Below are 24,813 nucleotides of genomic sequence, written 5' to 3'. Positions count from 1 at the left end.
CAGAGGCCGGGGGCTAGCGTGAGGAACGGCCGGAGGGTTAGAGTGAGCAGAGGCGGCGGGCTTGAGAACGGCGCGACTGGCGATTTCGACGAAGGAGCGTCCGGAAGGACATGTGACGACTCCGGGCTGGACTCCTGGACTCATTACTTTTGTCTTCTGTGAAATATGTAAATAATATGAAACTTCTGAAGGGTAGTACTAAATGAAAAAATATGATCTTTAAACAACACAACACAACATCCTAAACTCAACAAACACAACAAAAAAAAGTTGTGGACTATCCAGGCAACAACAACAAGGTAAGTTCACTTACATGTTTAATGGGATGTTCAATAAAGACATGAAAGCTGTATCAGCTGTAATTACCTACTTGCATCCAAATCACAGCTGTGCTAATATAGACTGATATTGTGTGGCTACTTGTCACTTGAAAAAAAAAAAAAAAAAGATTGATAAAGGCATGTTATGTTGTAAATTAATAACATAATGCCACTGGGAGACCACAAACATTTGTAATTGCCTGTACTGCTTTAATAGAAAGTCAGTTAATATAAAGATTTATAATAGATTTTGTTTTCCCCCTTTGTGCTTGACCATGGGGGTGAAAACATGTATGACATGGCAAAGCCATGAGCACTTACTAGATGTCTCATTGTAGCATTTAATACTGAGCAGGACTCTATAGCCTAGAAGTCTCAGAAGGACTGGACTTGGACAGACACAGCCTTACTAGGATGCAACCTTCCATTTGAGAAGCACCCTATAAAGACTGAAGGACTAATTATGCAAATGAATGTAGAATGTCATTTGAGTCAACTGCACGATATATAAAATATTAATGATTGATTTTGTTTTATAATGCTGCATTGTGAATGCATAGTGAGTTGTATGTTTTTAACATTCTTCTGTTTTTAACAGGTTGGGACCAACATGGTTGAATACTTGAAGGAGGCTGAGCTCACTAAACCCTTCCCCTTTGTCCTTGGTCTTGGGGATGACAGTCAATGCCATCAAGCCTTTGTTGTTGTTGGCAAACAGTTGTCAGACTAATACATATATCTAAAGCATGTTACTTGTGCCACTGTGTTCTTGTGCCTCTTTGTTAAACTTACTCTCTAAAAAGTTATGTGAGTTTATATGAAGGGGAAAGTCGTCAAACTAATATATATGAAGCATTTTACTTGTGTGTTTACTTGTGTATATAATGTAAATGTTAAAATCGAAGCTAATGTAATTTATTGATGTTATTTATTTTGATATTTATAAAACGGAAATTGGATTTAAATGTTTTATATGCTGTTTTATTGTTCATTGAGCTTGAAAATATATCATGCTTTTTGCTATATGAATTATATATGCTTTCTTTTGTCTTACATTTGGATGTTTTTTTTTATTAATACATTTTTACTTTTTGATTATTACTGTTGCCTCTAGTAATTCTCTGTGATTTGTTTTATTACTATTATTATTAAACCTGTTTCAGGTTTGTTTTTAACCAGCAATGTAGTAATTTTAATCAATAGTTGAGTTAAATAAAACAACCCAGCATGTTGGGTCAAAGATTTAACCCAACCGGCTGGGTTAAAATAACCCAACGCTGGGTTTGTCCATATTTGACCCAGCATTGGGTTGCCAAAATAACCCAAATTGGGTTGTTTTAACCCAGCATTTTTTTTAGAGTGTAGCGTCACATTGCACTCCCATAGGCCTGGGCTTGATAATGAATGCATCGTTTCATCTTGTAGGAAACGATAGCAAACACTCATTTGTGGTTATCACAATTCACACATGAAATCGATTTTGCAAGTCAACAAAAATAAAAAAAAAATGGAGGTGAGTAGCTTTAAGAGGAGTGTTATAGCCTAAAGTATCAGTCTTTGCTTGTGCCATGTGATTTATGGTATGTTGCAACAGCCGTTCATCCAAATAAGAGATTACTGAAAGCTGCCAAACTACTCACTCCTGGGGTATTTCTCTTTTTTACCAGAAGAAATAAAAACATATCAGCAAAACAAAAATTCATGAGTACCTAAAAAATTGCACTTCATTGCCTTAGGATACCAGATATTTCATATACAGTGAGGCCCAAAGGTCTGAGACCACTAGTGAAAATATTTTTTGAATTTTGTTTTTTTGCATTATTTAAATTTGATCACAATTCAAAACAGCTGTTTTCTATTTTGAATACATTTTAGAATGTAATTTATTCCTGCGAGGGCAAAGATGTATTTTTAGCAGCCATTACTCCAGTCTTCAGTGTCACATGATCCTTTAGAAATCATTCTGATATGCTGATTTGGTGTGTAATTTATTGATGTTATTTATTTTGATATTTATAAAACGGAAATTGGATTTAAATGTTTTATATGCTGTTTTATTGTTCATTGAGCATGAAAATATATCATGCTTTTTGCTATATGAATTATATATGCTTTCTTTTGTCTTACATTTGGATGTTCTTTTTTATTAATAAATTTTTACCTTTTGATTATTACTGTTGCCTCTAGTAATTCTCTGTGATTTTTTTATTACTATTATTATTATTAAACCTATTTCAGGTTTGTTTTTAACCAGCAATGTAGTAATTTTAATCAATAGTTGAGTTAAATAAAACAACCCAGCATGTTGGGTCAAAGATTTAACCCAACCGGCTGGGTTAAAATAACCCAACGCTGGGTTTGTCCATATTTGACCCAGCGTTGGGTTGCCAAAATAACCCAAATTGGGTTGTTTTAACCCAGCATTTTTTTTAGAGTGTAGCGTCACATTGCACTCCCATAGGCCTGGGCTTGATAATGAATGCATCGTTTCATCTTGTAGGAAACGATAGCAAACACTCATTTGTGGTTATCACAATTCACACATGAAATCGATTTTGCAAGTCAACAAAAATAAAAAAAAAATGGAGGTGAGTAGCTTTAAGAGGAGTGTTATAGCCTAAAGTATCAGTCTTTGCTTGTGCCATGTGATTTATGGTATGTTGCAACAGCCGTTCATCCAAATAAGAGATTACTGAAAGCTGCCAAACTACTCACTCCTGGGGTATTTCTCTTTTTTACCAGAAGAAATAAAAACATATCAGCAAAACAAAAATTCATGAGTACCTAAAAAATTGCACTTCATTGCCTTAGGATACCAGATATTTCATATACAGTGAGGCCCAAAGGTCTGAGACCACTAGTGAAAATATTTTTTGAATTTTGTTTTTTTGCATTATTTAAATTTGATCACAATTCAAAACAGCTGTTTTCTATTTTGAATACATTTTAGAATGTAATTTATTCCTGCGAGGGCAAAGATGTATTTTTAGCAGCCATTACTCCAGTCTTCAGTGTCACATGATCCTTTAGAAATCATTCTGATATGCTGATTTGGTGGTGGAAACATTTCTTATTATGATCAATGTTGAAAACAGTTGTGCATCTTAATATTTCTGTGGAAATCACAAATGTTTTTCAGGATTCTTTGATGAACAGAAAATTCAAAAGAACAGTTGTAACATTATAAATTTCTTACCTGTTATAACCTTTTGTCCAATTTCATGCATCCTTCCAGAATAAAAGCATGAATTTATTCCTAATTAAAATGCTATTCTTATTAAAATACTCCTAATTCAGTGTTTAAATGTTAAGTTAAGTTTAAAAGACCAAATTTCCAAGGTGTTAGGAACTGCACCTCTGTATGGTACAGACATTACAGAGACAAAGGTCTCAAATTCAAAACCACTTGTGCATGTTCATTAGTGTAGACAGTAGGGCTGCACGATAAATCACATTCGATATTTAATGTGCATCTTGTCAGTAAAGCCGGTTCTGTAATCAGCGGTAAATCTCCATCACGTGCGTGTTTTCACATGGAGCAGCATTAACTACACAGAGCCGTTGTTCACTGACAAGCTGCGCAAAACCACGTTCATAAATGTGTTCTGACCTGTATCTCTGATAGTCGTCTTCATCTTTATCCATGCTGACCAGCTGGTTGGGACAGGCCTCATTTCCCAGAAGGCTCAGGTATTCCAGCGCTGGCGTCACTTCCACCAAATGCTCCAGCAGGGCCTCGATGTCGGTGAAGTGTCACGGGGCAGAGGTCAAGGAATGCAGGCTGTAAACTACATTAGCATTTACTCTGTGCTCTCCGCTGGCCTGGCCAGCCAGAAGAACTCTGTCAAATTTACCGAAACCCTCCGAAAGAGCTCAATAGCCATTGTGCTTGAGAATACAAAGAGTGGGTAAATTTAAGGGTGAGATTTTGGCATTTGCTGCAAGTTTGGCTGTTCTCTTCTCCCGTTCCTCTTCCCATTTCCTGGGTGGCTTGGTCCAGAACATTAAAAACATTGACAAAATGATGGATGCCTTGTGGTAAAAACAGTTAGTGACTCCCTAAGCCATGGACACCCCCCTCCCCTTCATCAGCACAGGGAAACAAACAGCCACTTCACAGCAAATTCATCACTAATACATTCACTTCATTGGAAAATGGTGCCTGAAACGTGTCAAAATACAACCACACTAATGCAGCACTTGAATTTCAATGGCAGCAGGCCACTACAGGGTGTAAATAATTGGCCCATTAGCATGTGCAGACCACTTCACAGCAGAATTTGGGTCGGAGCTGCTGACACTGTTGGAGGAGAGCTATTTGGAGAACAGAGGGTGAGGCTGCGTCATTATGTAGATCGATAGCATCCAGCGACACACAGCAGAGCATACATTTTCATCAGGCTAGCACATTTACTTTTGGCATTTATTTCTCTTTGAGTCCCATCACACAAACTAAATGTAACATGTCAATTGCCGACTGTCAACGGACAGAAACCTGAAATTTCCAGTCTGGCTTCAAAGATTTACTTTTGGCATGGGGTAGCTGGTACGTTAGCTTATTAAAACAGCTAATGCTATGAGTTCATGATTTCAAATATTGGTTAATAAGCTCTGTTTGCTCTGCTTTCTGGTCTTGTGGCCCTGCACTAATATACTGTAACTATGATATGGGTTACCATATGATATGATCTGTTTCTAAGAAAGACGTCTAACAAGGCTTTATCTTTCAGTCATGGGACTGTGCTGGGTATTTTGTTTCGCCTCTCCTCCACTAGAGGTCACCATGGCACAAACTCAAGTGAGTTTATAAAGCAACCCCATTAGACAGGAGCTCAATTTAACACAATAACATCATTTAAAAAGACGAAGTGTGGCAAAAGGAGATCCTGCACTGCATTGCAAAGAAACTCACAGTGTATCCTGTCATTTTGGTCAAGCATGAGAGCTAAAAAAAGCAAAGCTCGAGAAAGGATATTTGGTTCTTATTGAGCGTTAGGGTATGGAGCCGTGGTAACCTGGGCAACCGGAGGTCATTTCCGAGAAGATTGTTGTCCACAATCAGCTCTTCCAGTTGGCTGAACGCTTTCAGACCTGTCAGTGACCTGCAATGATAAGGCAAGAGAGGAAAAATGATATGGCCCTAAATCTGGGCAGCCATTATGTGCAGAAATAAATATTTCAGGCGGGCCCTTTCACAGGCCGGAATAGTTTGGGCTTGGGACTGTCAGGAGAGTGAATGATAAGAATTAGTGACGCTAAGATCTCCTGGCATGGTGCGGCATCCTTCACACGCTGGCAGCGTGAGTGATGAGGGTCACTCGTGAGTAGCCAGGATTCAAAACAAAAGGGCTTCAGAAATGCAGTGTGCGGGATGAATTTGTCAATGTCTTGTGCCTTCAGGCACCCAGCTTTGCCTGACCCTAACACTCCATTCCCAAGATAAATAACTCTGTCACAGTTCACCTTCACTCCCCCAACACAAATTTAACTCGTCATCCATCATTTTCCCAGCACAACTATAATGCCTAGCCACAAACGGAATGAGTACAACTTCTGCAACTTCTCCGATGAACTGCTTACAGTTAAAAACAACTGCTTTACGGGGGGAAAAGTATGACGTTTCTTCCTTTATTCCCCATTGTGACACCTAATCCCCCACAGACACACGTGCACGCAGGCACACGGTCCCCAAGGACTTTCCCCCGCCCTGCACTGGCATAAACATGATGGAGGGTGGTGCTCAGGGTAATGTCGGGGCCTTCCAAAGTTCATGGCGTGGAAGGTGCATAAAAGCCAGGGTGTGTGTTTCTAATCCCTCAAATGGCAGAGGCTGACAACCTACAATGTTAATGTGTCCAGCCTTAGTTAATTGAAATGTAGGTCTGTCAGCCTCCTTGAGCAAACAACAATTCTATGGCAACAAAATGCTAGTCTTCGGTGCTCTTGGGGCAAAACGGAAAAATAACACCTGCATAACAATCTTATGGATTTTGTTGTTGTGAGACCTTCTGTGGTACAGTAGCATGGAAAATCCCAAGGCAATCTGGAAAGAGCTCACAGGAGTAAATGTTGATATCTAGCCAGGTGAAGTCTGTCTTTGGAAGACACCCAACTATTGTACCAACGAACAAATCGGTCCTGCTGTCACGGTCATAAAACTCTCTGTTGTGTTATGCAGATACCTCGCTCTTATCGTGTAGAACATGGCTGATGAAATTGTATGAACTTTAAAAGAGGAAGAAAGCAAACATATAGAAGCAGACAACCAAGAACTCCAACCACAAGAGAAATACGTTTATTTTGTACTGTCAAATTCAAAACTCAGAGAAATGTCCCTGCTCGATAAATTAAAGCTGTTCTGCGAGCCCCCTCCACCTGTTTGCCTCGGCTGTTTCTGGGCGGTGTAATGTTATTAGCCGCTTAGTTAAGAGGCATTCGTGCATCACGGGGTTGCTTATTAATTGTTGTTTTCGTGTCACTACTGCTGTGTGCAAAAGGTGATTTAATCAGTTAAATTCACAGCCAAGGGAGCGGCCAAATCACATTCACTACAACAAACAGGGATTCAACCTTAATTTACCCACAACACGTTGTGCCTAAACATTTTCGCTGCCGTATTATAAGCAACATCTGTACAGTGCAGAAGAGGAAAACTTTCAAAATGTGTTGCTAACTGAATGATCAATTGCCAAGCGCTTTTAAAGAAATGGTTCACCCGAAAACAAACATTTATTCACTCCTAGTCCTTAATATGGAAGCCCAATTCTGCCTCAGAGTAAACATATAAATAAAGTACAGAATGAAATAGCTGCAATTGATATAAGTGATACAAAAAAGATACTGAGACATATAAAAACTGTGAGATATGAAGTTGCAACATCTTTTCTCTGAGGCAGAGCTTCAATACATTCCAAACCCATACCCTGCTATTTTGTCCATGGGATGTAAAGAGAGAAATGTTGAAGAACCTTCATGCAGCTCTTTTCCACAGTTCACAGTTCATATTCTAAATTATATTTGCCATTTATTTAAAGATAATCTTGCATTCTGCGTATTCAAATTACTATGCAAAATTTGGCTACGTCACGCTTTAAAACGCTTGGAACAGAGCATATTGTGGACTACTTTTATTGACACTTTAATCTGCAATTTTAATTATTTATTTATTTATTTATTTTGCCTACCATGGTCATTTTGATGTGTTCTTATATGGAACATGTTCCAGATAATAACAAACAAATTGATGAGAAAATCCTGAACATACACTTACAAAAACTAAAAATAATGTCAATACACAAGCAATCTAAAACTCAATAACACACAAACACTTTCAGGTAGGAACCTCTCTGACTCACACCTCGTCCCCATGGGGAATCCAAAACTGACTGCACATTTTCGCCACCATCTTCAAAGTCACACCACAATGACAGAATAGCACAACGCAGGGAGCGCCATCTGATCTAAGGCGAGAAGGAGAGTGATGGACGGGAAGACACGAGAGAAGGGATAGAGATAGAGAAAGAGAGATAGATTTAACGAGCCACGCCAATGAACCCACTCCTTGTTAAGATAATTATGATCAAGCTCATTGTCACAGTGAATATCTCAACATGTTTGCCAGTGCAGCGTGTCTGCCTCTCTCTGCCTGAGTTAGCACACAGCTCACAAAACAGGAGATTTAGCTGATAAACAATATACTGCACTGGGAAAAAAACACATGATTACACATGAGAAATATGGCGATGACTCATGCTTGAATCCGGCATTGAGTGATTTACAACATTTACATTCATAACAGTTTGTGAGAAAAAAAGATTAAAAGAACATTTTGAAATTAAAATAGCTTGGATAAATCTGATCTTTGAGCACATTAAGCATATTATTTGGATGACTGAGCAACAAAATTGAAACACACCAAGTACCAAGTGTGCTGTTGAGTGAATAAAGTAGTACAGAACTTTATAAGGAACTGCAACATAATACATGGTTTAAGATAAACTGTAAGAATGATAGTCTGAACACTGCTGATGTAAGCGGCATAAACGATCAAATCAAAAATCTAGTGACAGCTGTTTTCTCCTAACAATCATTACCTCTGAAAAAAGAAATTACCATCAAAACTTTACCTAGGATTTTTTTTTCATTACTCCACGTGGCGACACATTTGTGGAAATATTCCCCTCGTTAAACCACAAACACAAAAATGAGAAACAAAATCATGGTGTGTCTTCACATTTTTTGTGACAGGGTGTAGTTTTACAGAGATACAGACACTAGCTCGTATATGATGCAGCTAATTATTGGGACAAACAGCATCCTGACGGTAACTCTTGCTCATAAAACTGGGATGTCTCGTAATCCAATTATTAAACATAATGCCTACTAGAATGAGGAGGAGAAATTCTGACAGAGAAAGTTGACAGAAGGTCAAACAAATACATTATTACCAAAGGTTTACGTTAAAAAAATCCCGTGTAGATAGTGACAGTTTGCTGACATGTGAAACAAGCGCTCGCTGAGAACGTCTGCTTCCACGCCTCTTCAAAAGGCCGCCATGTAAATGCTGTTAAGCAACCTTTCAAAGCCAGGGCCTGTAAAACAAATTACTATACAGACTATCCTCAAAAGAAGCCAAACAAGAGGACAAGAGCTCAGACAATGACACAGAGATGGCTTGACGGAGATGGATGGATCGATAGACAAATACTAATGCGGACATGCTGATTGATAAACTGCTGCTGACAACGGGAAAAAAACACTCTGTGATTATTGGTTGAAATGTCAGTTACTGCAGCCATTAGTCAGCCAGCTTTCACAGGTCACATGTCCAGGGAGGGAGAGACAGAGAGAGAAAGAGAAAGAGAAAATTAAAGAGAATTCTGAGATACACCTGCGGAGCCGATACAACTGAGTTAGCAAACAGTGATAACCGCAAATAACATACTCTCAGACACAGCGCTCATTCAAACACACTCACGCTGCCTTTGTATTCCGAGTCTGTGTTCCAGCAGTGATCCCATTCAGCAAAAGCCTCCTTCTGTATGATATTCCCAGCTTTGATATTTCCCTTTGCTATGGCCAGTAATTCCCTTGTTTGCTCAGCGGTTTTAAAAGGCCTTTCTCTTCTCTGCTCTCCCCAGTTTGTCTGTTCTTGACAGAGCAGCTCTGATCGTCCTTTGATATTAGTCTCTCTCATATCCTCGGCTCCACAGTGTCACCCATGTGTCTGGTGCCAAAACTGGGTCCCAGAACAGCCACAGGCGATCTAGACATACATACTCACCAGCTGATCTGCAAGCGGCACCACGGCTCTGTCTCAAAGTACGACTCGGGTTTGGTCAACAGCGGATGGCTGCAGTTTCCATTGTTTGGGATCTTTTCCTGTGCGAGGATTGGAATCCGACTTCAGGCCTTGTTTGAAAGCTAAAGAGGGGAGATTTAACATCAAAGCTGTCTCCGGTGTAGGAAAAGTAATGTTTTTATTCCGAAGAGGCTGCGAAGGCTTGGGAGTGACAGGCAAATTGACATGCTGTTCACAGGGCAAAAGATAAATGTTTGATAAATTGGCCAATCCGGTTGGAGTGATGGGCTTCATATGTGCATAATGGACTGGCTGCCTGGCAGTTCTGATTGCCTGCCAAGATAAGAAACTATAATGAATGAAAGAGGAAAGTGAGGCTGGAAAAACAGTCATCGGACTGGTTTTAATAAACGTGAAGGAAAAAAAATGCACATGACACCACAAAGCTGTCTATCAGAGGACATGACAAACTCCTCATCGTACAGAGAGAATAAATGAATCGACTTTCTCAGAGGTAGTTGTGATAAATGTGAAGTAGAACGCCACATCTTCCCATTGCGTCAGTTTTTAATCAACCCTACAACCTTGAATATGATCTTGACACCAGCTTCATGCTGAATATATGTGCCAAAGAAGCTTAGAAGCACTCCCACCTTCGACCCGCATGCAATTCTGTTTTCAATCTTCAAAAACATGATGCTTCAGATGCAGTGGCACTATAAATCTTCAGTTTGGCACTATTAGGCAGCCATTATCTAGCTTAATCTCAGCCCATCCACCCTGGCTGACTTCAAACATGTCACCAGCCCTTGGGTGGCAGCAATTTACAGATCCCATGTGTAAGGAAATGGGCTTCAGCTATGTTGCAATTTACATGTGTTAAAGGCTTATGGAGCAGTTATCCTGCAGTTTTAATGGGGACACACACTGGTAGGGTGATTTTCTTCCAATATACAATGTACATTTTGGTTTGTTATTTACGTGGATATTCACAAACCTGCAGTGCATAATTTGGCTCCATTAAACAACACTATCATTACAGTACTGCGTATAACACATAAGTAACAGATAGTTATATAAAAAGCGAAATGCTAGTCATTTGGAGCTTAATGTGTCAAAGAAAAATTGTGAAGAAGAGAAAAAACTCATGGGGTTCCATAAATATAAACTGCCATATTTAATTAGTCTCAAATTGTGGATTAAAAGAGGAGATAACAAAGGGTCACTTAGGAATGGTTCAACCAAAAATGCTCAGAATTTACTGGTACCAGGTCTTTGTTTTATTTTATATGTTCAAGCTTCTGTTTTACATACATTATAAGGAAAGTAGATGCTGATTTACACTGATGTCACTGTCATAAATAAATAAATAAATAAAATGGCTTCAGAAATCTTGATATATAGTCAGGTGTAAATAAGTTCACACCGCTCATTTGCATACCGACATGGATGACAGCTGTTAATGCACAATTACAATTTTAGATCAACAACCTGTAATACTGTATAAGATTTCCATTCGAACTGAGAGCATAAATCTAGGCTAGCCGCTGCCGTTTTCAAAGCGCAATGCAAAACTGTGCCATTTCATTCACTTGTGCTCTTCACTCGGCAGCGATAAACCTGGCAGCGCATATACTTACTTGCCGACAACATGGCAAAATAAAAGCTTGCTAATTTTAAGTTTGAAAATGATGGAAATTCATATAAAAAATAAATGAAAAATAGCATTTTATTTTTAAGTTTACTACAAAATACATTTATTTTTATTTAATACTTTTATTTTTTAAATATAATAGTATTATCACACTTTAAGTTTTTGTTTATTATTTTATTATAAAATACATGGTTGGACGTAAGTAAATGGCAAAAGGTCTGCATCAAATATATATTTTAAAGGGACAGTTCACCAAAAATGAAAATTCTGTCATTATTTACTCACCCTCATCATTTACTCACCATTGCCTTCCAACTCTACAGAAAAAACACAGAAAAAGACATTTCTCAAAAGAAGTAGAAAGGTTTGGAACAACATGAGGGTTGGTAAATGATGACAATTTAAATTTTTTGGGTGAACTATCCCTTTAGGCAGCCTCTGACTGGACCAAGCAGTGGTGTGCTGGTTAGGGTGGGGTTGATTCAGGTCAGGCGGGCGGGGGTTCGACCAGAAGAAGGACTGAGGCTAGGGATGAAACGCCTGGTGAATTATAGGCTGCCTCTCAAGATTCACAGCTCTCAGTGGTAGGAGGTTAATATTCTCACGTCATTAGGTCCGCTGGCTCGGCTGACGGCTCATTGAATCAGGCAGCAAATGATTTCCTCATGCGGCAAAGGACAGCACACTTCAAAGGGAGAAGGGGCTGAGGTCAGAGCCGCTCCGCTGTGATTAATAGCCCTGGATCAGTCGAGGTTGGCCGTAAGGTAAGAATGTGATGGAGGCTTTTGACAAAGCTGACTCTTTAAGCTGGATTTGACCCCCGGTCCAGGCAAACTTTGTTTCCAGTGCCAAGTCTGACTGACCTGATGGGCCCTGTCAGGGGCAACCTGGACTCCATGAGCTGAGCTGCAACCTTGTGTTACAGAGTACCGAGGGTGTCTGTCCAGTCACTGTCTAATCACATACCCTCGCTTTAGTAATGCAAAAGGCACAACCTGTACTTCAAAGGACAGCTTCTGGAACAAGCGTGTATGTCCTTTGGTGAAATAAATACAAATTGTGGTTGTCTAAATTGAGCAGCAAATCATTTTAACTGAAAATACAAAAATCTGAAGCAGCACCATTCAACATGCAGCCCTCAAGACATTTTTATTTTTTATTTTTTTGGAGCTACAAAAATAAAATTCATGGATAAGTTAATGATAAAAAAGAACAGGGCTGACGTGTATACAGTGAGAAAGTGTCAATTGTACAGATTCTGCATTACCATTTATACTGTGGTATTTCTGTGGTTGTATAGTCTCTGCAAAATATTGACCTTTGCAGACAGGTGCTTTCAATATAGACAGCTTCTTGGATTACAATGGGATTGATTTGGTTTTGAGGCATCGCAACACTTGTGTCCAGTGTAAATAGGGTTTAAACGAAGGTTGTTTACAGTTGAATTTCCAGCAAAAATAACTATATCATGCTATACATTGTTACCATGACACAAAATTACTCATACCACTGATATCACATACACTTCTCACCTCATTAATATAAAACAATTAATATATGAAATTAGGGGTTAAAGGCATCCTGCTTTATACTTTCCAACATGAACACCACACCATAACCAGCATCAAAAACATGAACATTATGTAAAATATAAGTGGTATTCTTAAGATTAAAGTAAAAACAAAGCCAGCCACTTTATTTTGGAAGCACTGCAACGTAACTTTATATGGGTCTGCTGGTAGAGAAATGGTCGACACCATTTCTCTTCATGCCTCATGGCCTTCCTGTCTCTGGTGCAACCCAGTTTCTTTTAAACGACACCACTGACTGATTATACCTCTCCTCGCAAAACAAATGCATTCTCCCTTTCGTACCGCTGCCCTGAAAATCAATTATTTTCTTTACAGATGGCACCGCAGTCATCACTGCCATCACTGTTTATCTGCAAAGGAAATGTATCTTAAGGCACTTTGCATTTAGATAAATACCAAAAAGTAAAATCAATGACTTTGAAAATGATGCAGTAAAAGAGGAAAAAAATAAAATAAATGGCTTAAGGTAAAATAATGGCAACCTGCATGTATCCATTAAGCAGTTTTTGCAGAGGAATTACGATGAATAGGTAAAAGTTGAGTCTTTATTCTGAAAAAGATGTTTTCAGTTATTGCAATATTTCAATATATACGATAAACGATGTAAAACTAAGATATGCACATACTTTTTTAGTCTATTGTCTTGTGGAAATTGTATATACATGTTTGGCTTTTTTTTTTCAATTTTATGTTATTACATTCTGCCCAGTAATTTAATAAACACAATAAATGTAATTTACTCCCTTGATAATAGCACGCAAGCATAGTTTACTGTGTAATCTGCTTATTGCATTATATTTAATGCTGTAAACATGAAACATGATTGAAAAAAAAAGATACTATTCGCAATCATAATTACTTTTGTTTGTCTATGCACAGATATAAATAAACTGTGGATATTCTGAATACGTTTTTACTGTTTAATATACATAGTCATTTGTCCGCTGCATAAAATCTTAAATCAGGGTTAACAAATTTACATAGTGCATTCATAATTTGACTTATTTCTAATTTTTATTTGCAAATACTGTAAATAAACATGGCCACTGGTCCCAAAGAGCAAGCATTTGACTGGAAGGCACAAAGAGCACATTTCCTCTACGATATCTGGGGTTGAGGCCGTTGTACTGTCAAGCTGCAGCCCTGTATGCTTGAGCATCTATCTAATAGCAAATAATCACTACCTTGCTGTCACTTCATGGCAAATGATCAATGACACTTGATGGATGACCCTGTCTGGAGCCTGCCCGTGGTCTGCATCACTCTCATCCCCTCTCACAACCACATGAGACAGACATGATTCCGTGCCTCATGGCCAACCACACATTCCTCCCAAAAAGCTTTCATTTCACTTTCTCAAAGCTGTAAATGAGGGGCTCTGAGAGAGAGAGAAAAAAAAAAGCTTGGCAGATGCCTGGAAAATCAGTCTTTATCTAAACGATGGCCACTAAGAAAAGAAATCGTAATTTTTCAATATTAAAGGGAAATTAAATAATCTGATGATCTAATTGGGAGGATTACGGTCCCCCACCTGCGCTGTCACTCTCTGGGGCCCCATTACAAGGCCCTTATTAGTTTTTACTTGGCAGATTAAAATGCGAGCGCCGCAATCTTTGATCTCTCACTTGCTGACACAAATCCTTTCAAGCCCCAACATTTTTTGCTGGGTAATTAATGCTAATTAAAAGGTTTCAAGCAGTCAGTGAGCGCTGCTCTTCTCCCGTCCAAATTGCCATCAACTTCCCCTATCTACGGATCTGCATGTCATGCACATTTCCTCCTCATGCACAGTTTTATCGCAGCGTCTATGCAAACAACAAATTATAAACTAAATGTAGGCAACTTGCCAAAGTGGTATCTACTAAGTGAGCATTTGCAGACATTTTGCAAAATAGAAGCACAATCTTTAATACTAAAATAAACAAAAATACCGCCGTGCCGCATATAACTTGCTGGTTTCAAGTCAATTCACCAATCTCTAATTCACAAACAGAATGCAGGAATGATGTTAGACAGCTTAATGTATGTTTTAAACACTTTGAAGCTATAAAAGGCTTTGTTTATGTAACTGTCACATGTGAATGCGGCCTGTCTACAATTTATGTATACACTGAAAATAGGTTAATGGCTTTAAAGTAAGGAATTGTACCTCGGCCAGGTCTGATTGTCAACATTTCCAAATACAAATAACCAGTGCAGATATTGCTGCTACATATAGTCTTTTCGATCGTGTTAAGTAAGAATATATGCAAATAAATCTGGTTGTAATGAAATGAAGAGTGGTTTGATTTAATTGCAAGTCTCTCTACATTGGCGATGCTTTGAAACCACTTAAATATATGAGGCATATCCACCCTGACTCCATCATCACTCACTTATTATGTTGTAATTAGCTGTCGCTCCGCCATATCATTATGTAGCTCAGTTAAGTGTCAGGTATGAAGATGTCTCTTCCTGACAAGCAAAAGGCAATATAATTAGACAATGCTACAAAATGATAATTACATTACTTCTGCATCAGTACTAGGGCTGCACGATAAATCGCATGCAATATTTAATGCGCATCTTGTCAGTAAAGACGGTTCTGTAATCAGCGGTAAATCTCCATCACCTGCGGGCTTTCACATTGAGCAGCATTAACTACACAGAGCCGTTGTTCACTGATGAGTTGCGCAAAACCACGTTCATATTCATATACGATTTTTTGCGCAGCTCGTCAGTGAACAACGGCTCTGTGTAGTTAATGCTGCTCAATGTGAAAGCCCGCAGGTGATGGAGATTTACCGCTGATTACAGAACCGTCTTTACTGACAAGATGCGCATTAAATATCGCATGCGATTTATCGTGCAGCCCTAATCAGTACCAACCCTATGTGATAATTAGAAGCATATTCAAACCAATTAAACTCCCGATGCAGTCTGTTTTCCCCTGTCAAACATACAGTTTGACTTTTCCAACACCCTGTCACAAATATATCACGTAAAATGTTATTGGGACTCGGAATAACCTGTGCACGTAAGGATGAAAAAAGGGAGGTGAACAGCAATCATCGCCGTATTATGGTGTGAATATAAATTTGAACTAATTATGAACATTACATAATCCCTATAAATCAACAGATAACTCAAATTAAGAAATAGTTCATCCAAAAGTCCAAAAATTCTGTCCTTATTTACTCTCAAGTCATTCCAAATCCATAAGACTTTATTTTCACGCAGGAAACAAAATAAGTTATTTAGCTGTTATGTCCGAGCTGCTCTTTTCCATACATGAATGACAGCTGAGGCCACAATTTACATACAGTGTATGGTAAAGAAAAAAATTGGGTAACACTTTCTATGAAGCCCGTATTTATAATACATTATAAGGGTATTCTTAAGGCATTATAATGAATGCATAATGCATTATAAAAAACCTTATAATATGTTGTATCATCTCATGAATATTCATAAGAACAGTTTTAATATATTATAATATTTACTTATTTGTGGTTATAGCTTTTAAGAGTATGATGATTTATAACACAATGAACACGTTGCATCCACTTTTACAATGGATTATATTTCTCATAGTTATAATGTATTATAAGTCTCATATCGCCATTTTTCTTATGCTACTTTACTTAAAGCGGTCAAAGACCACTTAGAAGTAGTAATAATAATAATAATAACATTTTTTTTCTCTCAAACAGCCATAAGATCAGATATCAGATCAGATGAATGTGTAATATGACACATTTGCTTTGAACTATTTTTATTGTAATATCAGTTTGATTATTTTGATGGTACCCTTTAAACAGCTGTTGATAAGTGACTCTGCAACTACATATCAACTAGCGGTCATTAGAGTATTAGTATGTCTGCTACTGTAAATATTTGCTAACACTTTATTTTGATGGTCAACCAACAGATAAACTGACTATAAGTGTCTTTGCAAGTACGTCAACTTATTCTACCATACTAGATTCTACCATTCTTGAGCATACTAATACTCTAATGAGAGTTAGTTGGCATGTAGTTGCAAAGTTGCTTATAGTCGATTGATTAAGGGGGCCATCAAAATAAAATGTAACCATATAAAACATTGCATTTTTTTCAGTTGGAGTATAAAGCTCACATCAATTAATTAACATTAGCTCCACAGGAAACACTCAACATCTAACCACTCACAAGCTGTAGTAAGATACTGTGCAGATCTTAAACAATGTCAAGATATGATACAGTCCATTATTCTGTAAATGAAGTAGATTTAATATGGTGTTCATTGTGTGTTATAAATAATCATACTCTTAAACTTATAACCACAAATATGTAAGTATTATGATGTATTATAACTGTTGTTATGATTATTCATGAGTTGATATAACAAGTTTTTTGCATGCATTATGCATTCATTATTGTTACGGGGCGAACGAGACATGAGACTTGCGGATCCATTTGCAAAGCTTTAATAGGAGACAGAGACGTGGTCATAAAACAGGCATGGGTCAGACAATGGCAAACAGGTATATTGAGGGCAAGACAGATGAGTAATCCAAAACGGGCGTGGTCGATAAGCGGCTATCAATATCCAGAGGGCTTGACATGAGGGGTAATCCAATAACACGAGCTAGAGTCCAGGCGAGGTGCAAACACAGTCCGAAACAGCAGGCAAAGGGTTAACTTAAGATAAACAGGCAAAAATCAGGTACCAGGAAATCAGAAAACACGGCGAGACTAGACTAAGACTAGAACTAGGAACTAGAAACTAACACAGGGGAAAAGGCTCCGTAAAGTAGCTATCACACGATGAGCGATAAGCGCTAAACAATACTCGGCCGTGGGAAAGGATCAGAGTGAGTGTTATATAGGGAATGTGTGATTGATTACAGCAGTGTGCAATCAACTGTGTGTGCGTAATCAGTGCAGTGCATGATGGGAACTGTAGTCCGGGTGAAGTGCAACAGTGGTGTGGTGTCAGAGTCCATAGTAGTGGAAGAGTGACCTCTGGTGGCGAGCAGACGGAAGTTCATGGACCGGATTCGTACAATTATAATGCCTTAAGAATACCCTGATAATGTATTATAAATACGGGCTTCATAGAAAGTATTACCAAAAATTGTTGTAATTGCTTTTGCTTGCTTGATTGCTTAATTGATTTGCTTAATTTTATTTATAATACTTAAAGGGGTCATATGATGCTTCACGCTTAGTGTTAAACGCTGATTTGACCAACCAACATGTCTTTTAATAATGTGCTTCTATGCACACAAAACACATTATATGTTTCTTTTTATAGCACTTTTTATGTCTAGCCATCCTAGACATTGATCTATTGCTACATCACTCAGATCAAGCAGGAAATGGGAAGGCCTTTCTTTGTCTTTTCACTTGTTTGCAGATGCCCTCTCTAATACACAGCCATGGCAGTTTTAAAAGAGGCATGTGATGGATGATTTATGCAATTTTAACTGAACTTCAGTTTGCTGTAAGATTATTCTCGTTCTCGTTCTTGCCATTGCTTCATTACCTTAGAAAAGCAGGAATCATTAAAGGAGGCAAGTCCAGTCAAATCTCAGCATAATTCTATAGAGTTGAACTGCTGTCAACATCATTAACCATCATTTCTCCAACTTGCTTCATGACTTATGAAGTGTTCTTTATTGTGTAATGATCCAAATCTCTTACAAAATCGCCCTCTTCAAAGGGCCCCTGGGACATACCACCCATGCAGCCTGCCGACATGTCAGAGGCAAAGATCAAATGAAGCTCAGTAATTAGGCACTTTTCTTTATCTTACAGTCGCCTGTTTACTTCCATTTTCAGGTGACAGTCGTGTAGCTGTAAAGTGAGCATAAAAAATGAGCATGCGGTAACGAGCAGAGGAATAAGGCAAAATGCTTTGATGTCTTTTGTAGTTCAAAAGCATTACTGCGTATGATTGCAGACAGCGGAGTTTGAAGAATGTAATGTAAACACTGGCCATGTGAAGGTTTAGAGGGTCACTAAAACAGCTCATGGACAAATTTGCTGTGATAAAGCAGTGCTCATGTTTGAGGATTTAGATTGTACACTTATTCAAAACAAAATGACTGTTTTAAAACAAAATATAAATATAAATTTAAAAATAATAAAATAAAATATAAAACAAATAAAACACTAGCATCAAACAAAATAGCAAAAATAATGAGGGTTTTAAAATAAAGAATAAAATAAACATAATGAAAAAAAAAAACACAAAATTAAATAAAAAATTAAATGCATCACAAAACAAAACAGCAAAAATAATTACTGTTTTCCCAAACCCGTGTCTCCCATGTGTATATAATATAATATAATATATAATATAATATAATATAATATAATATAATATAACATTCATAAAACAAAAAAATGATGTAGTCATGGTTAAACCTTCAAATATAAATTAAAAAATAACTACAATTTAGATTTTACATTGGACATTAGTCAAAGACACAACACTAAAACAAACATTTATACAAAAGTGGAAAAAAAGTCAAACATCACAATGTATAACATTAAAAAGCGCAGACTGGATGTGAAAAATGTTCTCTTCAATAATATTTCGAAATACTCTTCGATTAGACGTACAACCTTTAAAACCAGTCTCAAAATATATGGGAAGTGTTTTCTCCTGCCTTTTCAACATTGATAAGCCTATTTATTTTTCTGTCCCAAGTATGCACAATTACATATCCACGACTCTGTCAGAACAGCCTGTGATGCACTTTTGGGTCACGATCCACCCGTTGGAATCACTGGTTTTCAATATCTGCTTCTGCATGTACCATATGAGTAATGATTGTGTTTGTTATATGCATGCTACATATGAAGCAATGACAAATTAGACTGGGAGATGGCCTCATTGGTCACAATGAAAGATACTCTCTGTATTTTGACTGGGGAAAAGCTGTTTTCGTGTGTGCGCACACCTTTATCTGTCAGGGTATGTGTGTGTAGCCTCCTGCTCAGCAGGGGTGTCGAGGCAGTGCCGCAGGGGTTATGCTTCTCAGGGGCCTGAGGACCTACAGTAAATCTTCAAACAATTTAGACAAACAAAAGGCCATTGCGTCAGGAAAAAAGACAAGGAAAAACAGCAAATAAGCAACATCAATTACCGACAGGGTTGACCTGTGAGCCCCCACACCACGGCTAGCCCCTCACACCCAGGGGTGGCAGATTGAAGCCGACATGCCTGGAGTGAGAACAGTGCGGCATCACAAGGCCTTTCCTCCAAGTGCGGACAGAACGAGAGAGAGTGCCAGCAGTGGGAGCTATGAATGAAAAATCACGCATAATAGGTCCCCGCTTTAGTTTAAAGTGAAACAAAATGGGTCAATTTGAGCACTTAGCCTGTGGAAAATTGGCGGTGCTGAGATAGGACAGGAACATGCGAGGGGACAAGCGAATCAGCCCTCTGATAAGTAGACTATAAGGGGAACAAAGCCGGATGTCCAACCGGCTTACCAGTGAACTCAAGTGCGATTGAGCCCCTCGAATTGCCGCTTCAGTCTCCGCTCGCCCTCCAAAAAATACCTCCTCTTCCCTCAGATGCTTTGTGCTCAACCAGTAGTTAAATAAATACAGCGCTCGTTTTTGTTCAACACACCAAGCTTTGTGTCGTCCCACTGGATATTTGTGTAGGGATGAGAGCAGTGTAAATGCATAGCAAAGCAGGCTACAAGCTAACAGACTGGATTACAAATGTAAAATATATCCTAAAATTGCTTACTCTATTGTAATTGGGAACCTGCATAAATGTTTATGAGAGTAAATGTTTATAGCATAGTACACACTTTTAATTGTAATTTTTTCGACTTGGATACTAATGTCCACAGGATTTAGGATTTTTAATACTGCTACCAAATGCATCAGAGATTAGATAGACAGACAGACAGACAGACGAAACTACATGCAGAAAGTGTAGTTAGACTATTAAATTGAAATATATTAAAATAGAAAACAGCTATTTTAAATTGTAATAATATTTCACAATATTACTTTTTTTTTTACTGTGTTTTTAATCAAACAAATGCAGCCTTGGTGAGCATAAGAGGCTTTTTTTTTTTTTTAAATGAAAAAAATATTATTTACAAACTTTTGACCAGTAGTCTATACTATATATACTTTATTTATTAATTTATGTTTGTTTATTATTATTATTATTATTGGAAATATTATTCTTTGGTTTCCGGCACTGTACACCTTAAAATATGAAACCTTATTACTGGTTGTATATTTTTCAAAATAATAATAACTGCCGTTATAATAGATGATAAAATGCATGTATTTACAGTTATACCTTCAACCCAAAAATAACAAAGCACTAAAACGTGCTGCACAACGCAATGCTCCTAGTGGATGCTCTAAAGCTAAACTTGCACAATCTGATCTGTGATTTATTGACCAACCTCAGACACAGTCTCTATAGTAACAACACACACACAAGGGTGTAAAGGGACATTTAGGAACATTGCCCGAGGAACTGTTTAATACAATGGAGTGAACAATAACGCCAACCTACACAATAGACACCAAAACCAGTGAAAGCAATCTGACAAGCTCACTATTTCATACTAAATATGCCTTATAATCAAACTAAATACACAGCTATAAAGCAAGACCAAAATTTTGTTACAAAAATACAAGTAAAGTGATTTTCTATTTTAATGTGTACTTGATGTCACTGAATTTTATTGTGTACTTCATGTATTTACACTGCACATCAGCTGTAATTTCAAAAAGAACAAAATAGGGATCTGGGTGATTCATGTTCACCGACATTGACAGCATTGTCAGATCCTGCTGTATTCTGTAAATCAGACGTTAGATCATAGCAGAAGGTGTCATTTAAGAGAAAAAAAAACTCTTTGATTTTAAATAAGATGGAAGTAGAGCAGTCATAAAATATTTGACCTTGCTAAGAGCTCTACACATCTCTCTAATCTGACTGGCTCCTTTTTCAAACAATAGAGCTCTTTAAATCGCTGCAGCTATCAGCACAGCTCAAATAGGTCTATAATAGAGCCATATCTTCTTTGCAAATGGAAATCCAGTCAAGGGAGGAGATGGGATTCATTTTCATCTCGTTGACTTGCAGTACAACTGAGAGTTTTGTGGAGGAGACACGAGCCTACAGGTCAATTTCCATGTCAGCGCTATCTGTTTTTTGAAAATGTGCAGCTTTGAAGTTAAATTTTATGCAGCGCTGAGGTGAAGGGCTTCATTAGGGGTGTTTTAAGCTCAAGAGGTCACAATAAACACATTAAACATACAATACAAAAATATTGCATTTATTTGATTTAAAACACAGTCAAAAACAGTAATATTGTGATATATAATTATAATTTAAAATAACTGTTTTCTATTTTAATTTATCCAGTCTTCAGAAATTATTCTAATATGCTGATATGGTGCTCAACTGCTAACTGCTTCATATTTTTGTGGAAATCACAATATTTTTCTTTCTTCAGGACTCTGACGAATATAAAGTTCAAAACAACATCATATTTAGAGTTCAGAGTGAGGGAAATAAATCTGAATTAATTAATTTGCAGTAGCATTTAGTAAATCATATGCATGTCATTTCATAAGCAGAAATATCTAAATGTGTATACAGTACAATTCCATGGTCAAAGTTGTCCCTTGCTCAATACTCAACTCTGCTTATCTGCTTTAAAGCTTATTAAAGATTAAATAGAAAAGGCACAGATCTTTCCCAAGCCGCTTTTACGATTCCTCCTAAAATGGATTCTGCAGAGAAAGGGGGAGAAGGGTAAAATCTGAAGTGACACAAGACAAGAAATCTATTTCCCCCCTCAGCCCCTTCCTCTCTTTCACATCCTCCAAAATGTAAATGCATTCTTGCTCAGTTCAAGCCATAAAATACTGCCCTTGAAATATTGAGTGACAGAAGGAATTATGAGTTATTGTACTGTCAAAATGCAAGACAGCTGTATGATGGGATACTGTGTTATTTAGACAATCAGAAACTTAAGAGGCAAAGTGACACATGCCCCCCTCCCACCCCTTTTCTCTCTCTCTCTCTCTCGCTCTCTCTCAAACGCACACACACTTAGACAAGCCTGGTGATCACTGCCAGACAGAGAAAGCACTTGAAACACACAGAGGACCAATAGCAGGAAAGGTAAAGATGCTCTTCTTCCATATGTAGTACAGTTGATACACTCTTATGCTACAACTGCTTGCCAGAGAGGTGTATTAACTTCACACAGTAAAAGTTTACACTATTGTGATGTGAAAGAGGTACATTAGAGCAACAAATGGATTTTGTCTACAATTTTGTCTCACTGTGAACAAAGATCAGGTTAGATTAAATTTAAGGCACTTAAAGGATTTGCATTGATACAAGAACCCACACATACAGATCCATTTACCCCATTTGCACTCTGTATTACCATCTGCTTTAGGTGAATCATATAAGTGGACGGTGCTAACTGTATGTTTAAAGGGATAGTTCATCCAAAAATTAAAATTTACTGCTAATTTACTCACCCTCAGGCCATCCAAGATGTAGCTGAATTAGGCTACTACTACTATTACTATCTTGTATCCTGCAATAATCATTTACTCAAACTCACTTTTAAGAGATGAAGGGGAAAAAAAAGAAAAGAAAATCGGCCAAACATATCGGCCCAAACAAATTTCTGCGGGCAGCTAAGCGTTGTTGCGGAACGCCGGAGAATCTCTCTCTGGCTGCGTGAGACGGAGCAGCTCACACTCTTCTTCTTGATCACACACAGCTTCAGCTAATGATGGCAGGGCAAAACAGATCGTTTCGAAAGCGTAATTACGTTTTAACCTACTAGAATTGATGCCGGAACGTTATCATATTCATAAGTGCAAGTCATTTGCATGTGAAAGTAGAAACATATGCAATTCAGACGAAACTTCTGGGCTGATTATAACGTGCACGATAACTTTCCTCATGAAATGTGTGTGTGGGTCTGACAATAGCCTCCACGATGTCATTGCTCGTGGCCAGCGCACTCTTAAGCAGTTATGAGCAGTTATAAACTCTTTTATTTTTGTTATCACTTGGCCATTTGACTTATAGAAGTGTCCAGTGTTTCCCATACATTGAGTTATTTGTGGCGGCTCGTCACAACAGATGGACCGCCACAAATAGATTTTCCAAAAGGCTTATACTTCCTTGAATAAACTGAGCACTGCACGTTTCAAAATTAAAATGCAGCACGGGTGTTTTTATATGAATGTATCTGTGAAAAGAACCGACCGTCTTCAGAAAAGCTTCTATGTCATTTTCATTTCGTCTTTCCTGTAATGCCTGATAAAGTAGCGCTTATTAGATAACAGCCGTTACCGGGGAAACCGCTATATCTCCGCCCCAACAGCGCCTCCTGCTGGCAGAGAATGAATTTGCATTTGCAAGTCTGTGAGAAACACTGGTGTCTGTCAGCAAACATAAACAAAAAGCATGCTTCAGAACTGTTTTGAGAAGGTGCTTAAGTTTTGAGCCATGAATTATTACTCTGAATTAGGCTACTACTACTATTACTATCTTGTATCCTGCAATAATCATTTACTCAAACTTACTTTTATGAGATGAAGGGGAAGAAGAAAAAAAAAAGAAAATCGGCCAAACATATTGTCCAAAAAAATCGGCATCATATATTGGCCATCGGCTGCCCTGATTTCTAAATATCGGCATCGGCCAGTGAAAAACCCATATCGGTCGACCTCTAGATGTAGGTAACTTTTTTCTTCAATAAAACAGTAAAGAAGATTTTTAGCTGAAATCATAGTCCTTGGTGATTTATAAAATGCAAGTTAAATCTGGTGAAAAATCTAAACTGGCAAAAATCTAAATCATGATTATTTTGGTCAATATTGTAATGATTATTTAACAAGATTATGAGTGGGCCACATGACCAAATTTTATATGAGTGATTTATTTAACTCTTT

The 24,813-nt window shown here is 37.8% G+C and overlaps 1 protein-coding gene across 6 annotated transcripts in view; it reads right to left on the bottom strand.

Annotated features, from left to right (window-relative positions):
- The window catches only part of lrmda (leucine rich melanocyte differentiation associated), a 306,767-nt gene that overhangs the window by 96,290 nt on the left and 185,664 nt on the right, over nucleotides 1-24,813 (bottom strand). For all 6 annotated transcript variants that reach the window (XR_001632951.1, XR_001632950.1, XM_016473873.1 and 3 more), the window contains 2 exons: nucleotides 5,296-5,422; nucleotides 3,931-4,070 (listed from right to left, as the gene is read on the bottom strand). Coding sequence is in view for 4 of the 6 variants with exons in the window: in XM_016473873.1 (XP_016329359.1) it covers nucleotides 3,931-4,070; nucleotides 5,296-5,422 (267 nt within the window). In the remaining 2 variants the exon portion in view is untranslated. The remainder of the gene's footprint in view (nucleotides 1-3,930; nucleotides 4,071-5,295; nucleotides 5,423-24,813) is intronic.

This window comes from Sinocyclocheilus anshuiensis, unplaced genomic scaffold (assembly GCF_001515605.1).
Source record: "Sinocyclocheilus anshuiensis isolate Anshui unplaced genomic scaffold, SAMN03320099.WGS_v1.1 scaffold536, whole genome shotgun sequence".
NCBI classification, from domain to species: domain Eukaryota; kingdom Metazoa; phylum Chordata; class Actinopteri; order Cypriniformes; family Cyprinidae; genus Sinocyclocheilus; species Sinocyclocheilus anshuiensis.
The sequence above is the reverse complement of the archived record's forward strand: the minus strand, read 5'-3'. Positions and strand labels throughout refer to the sequence as shown.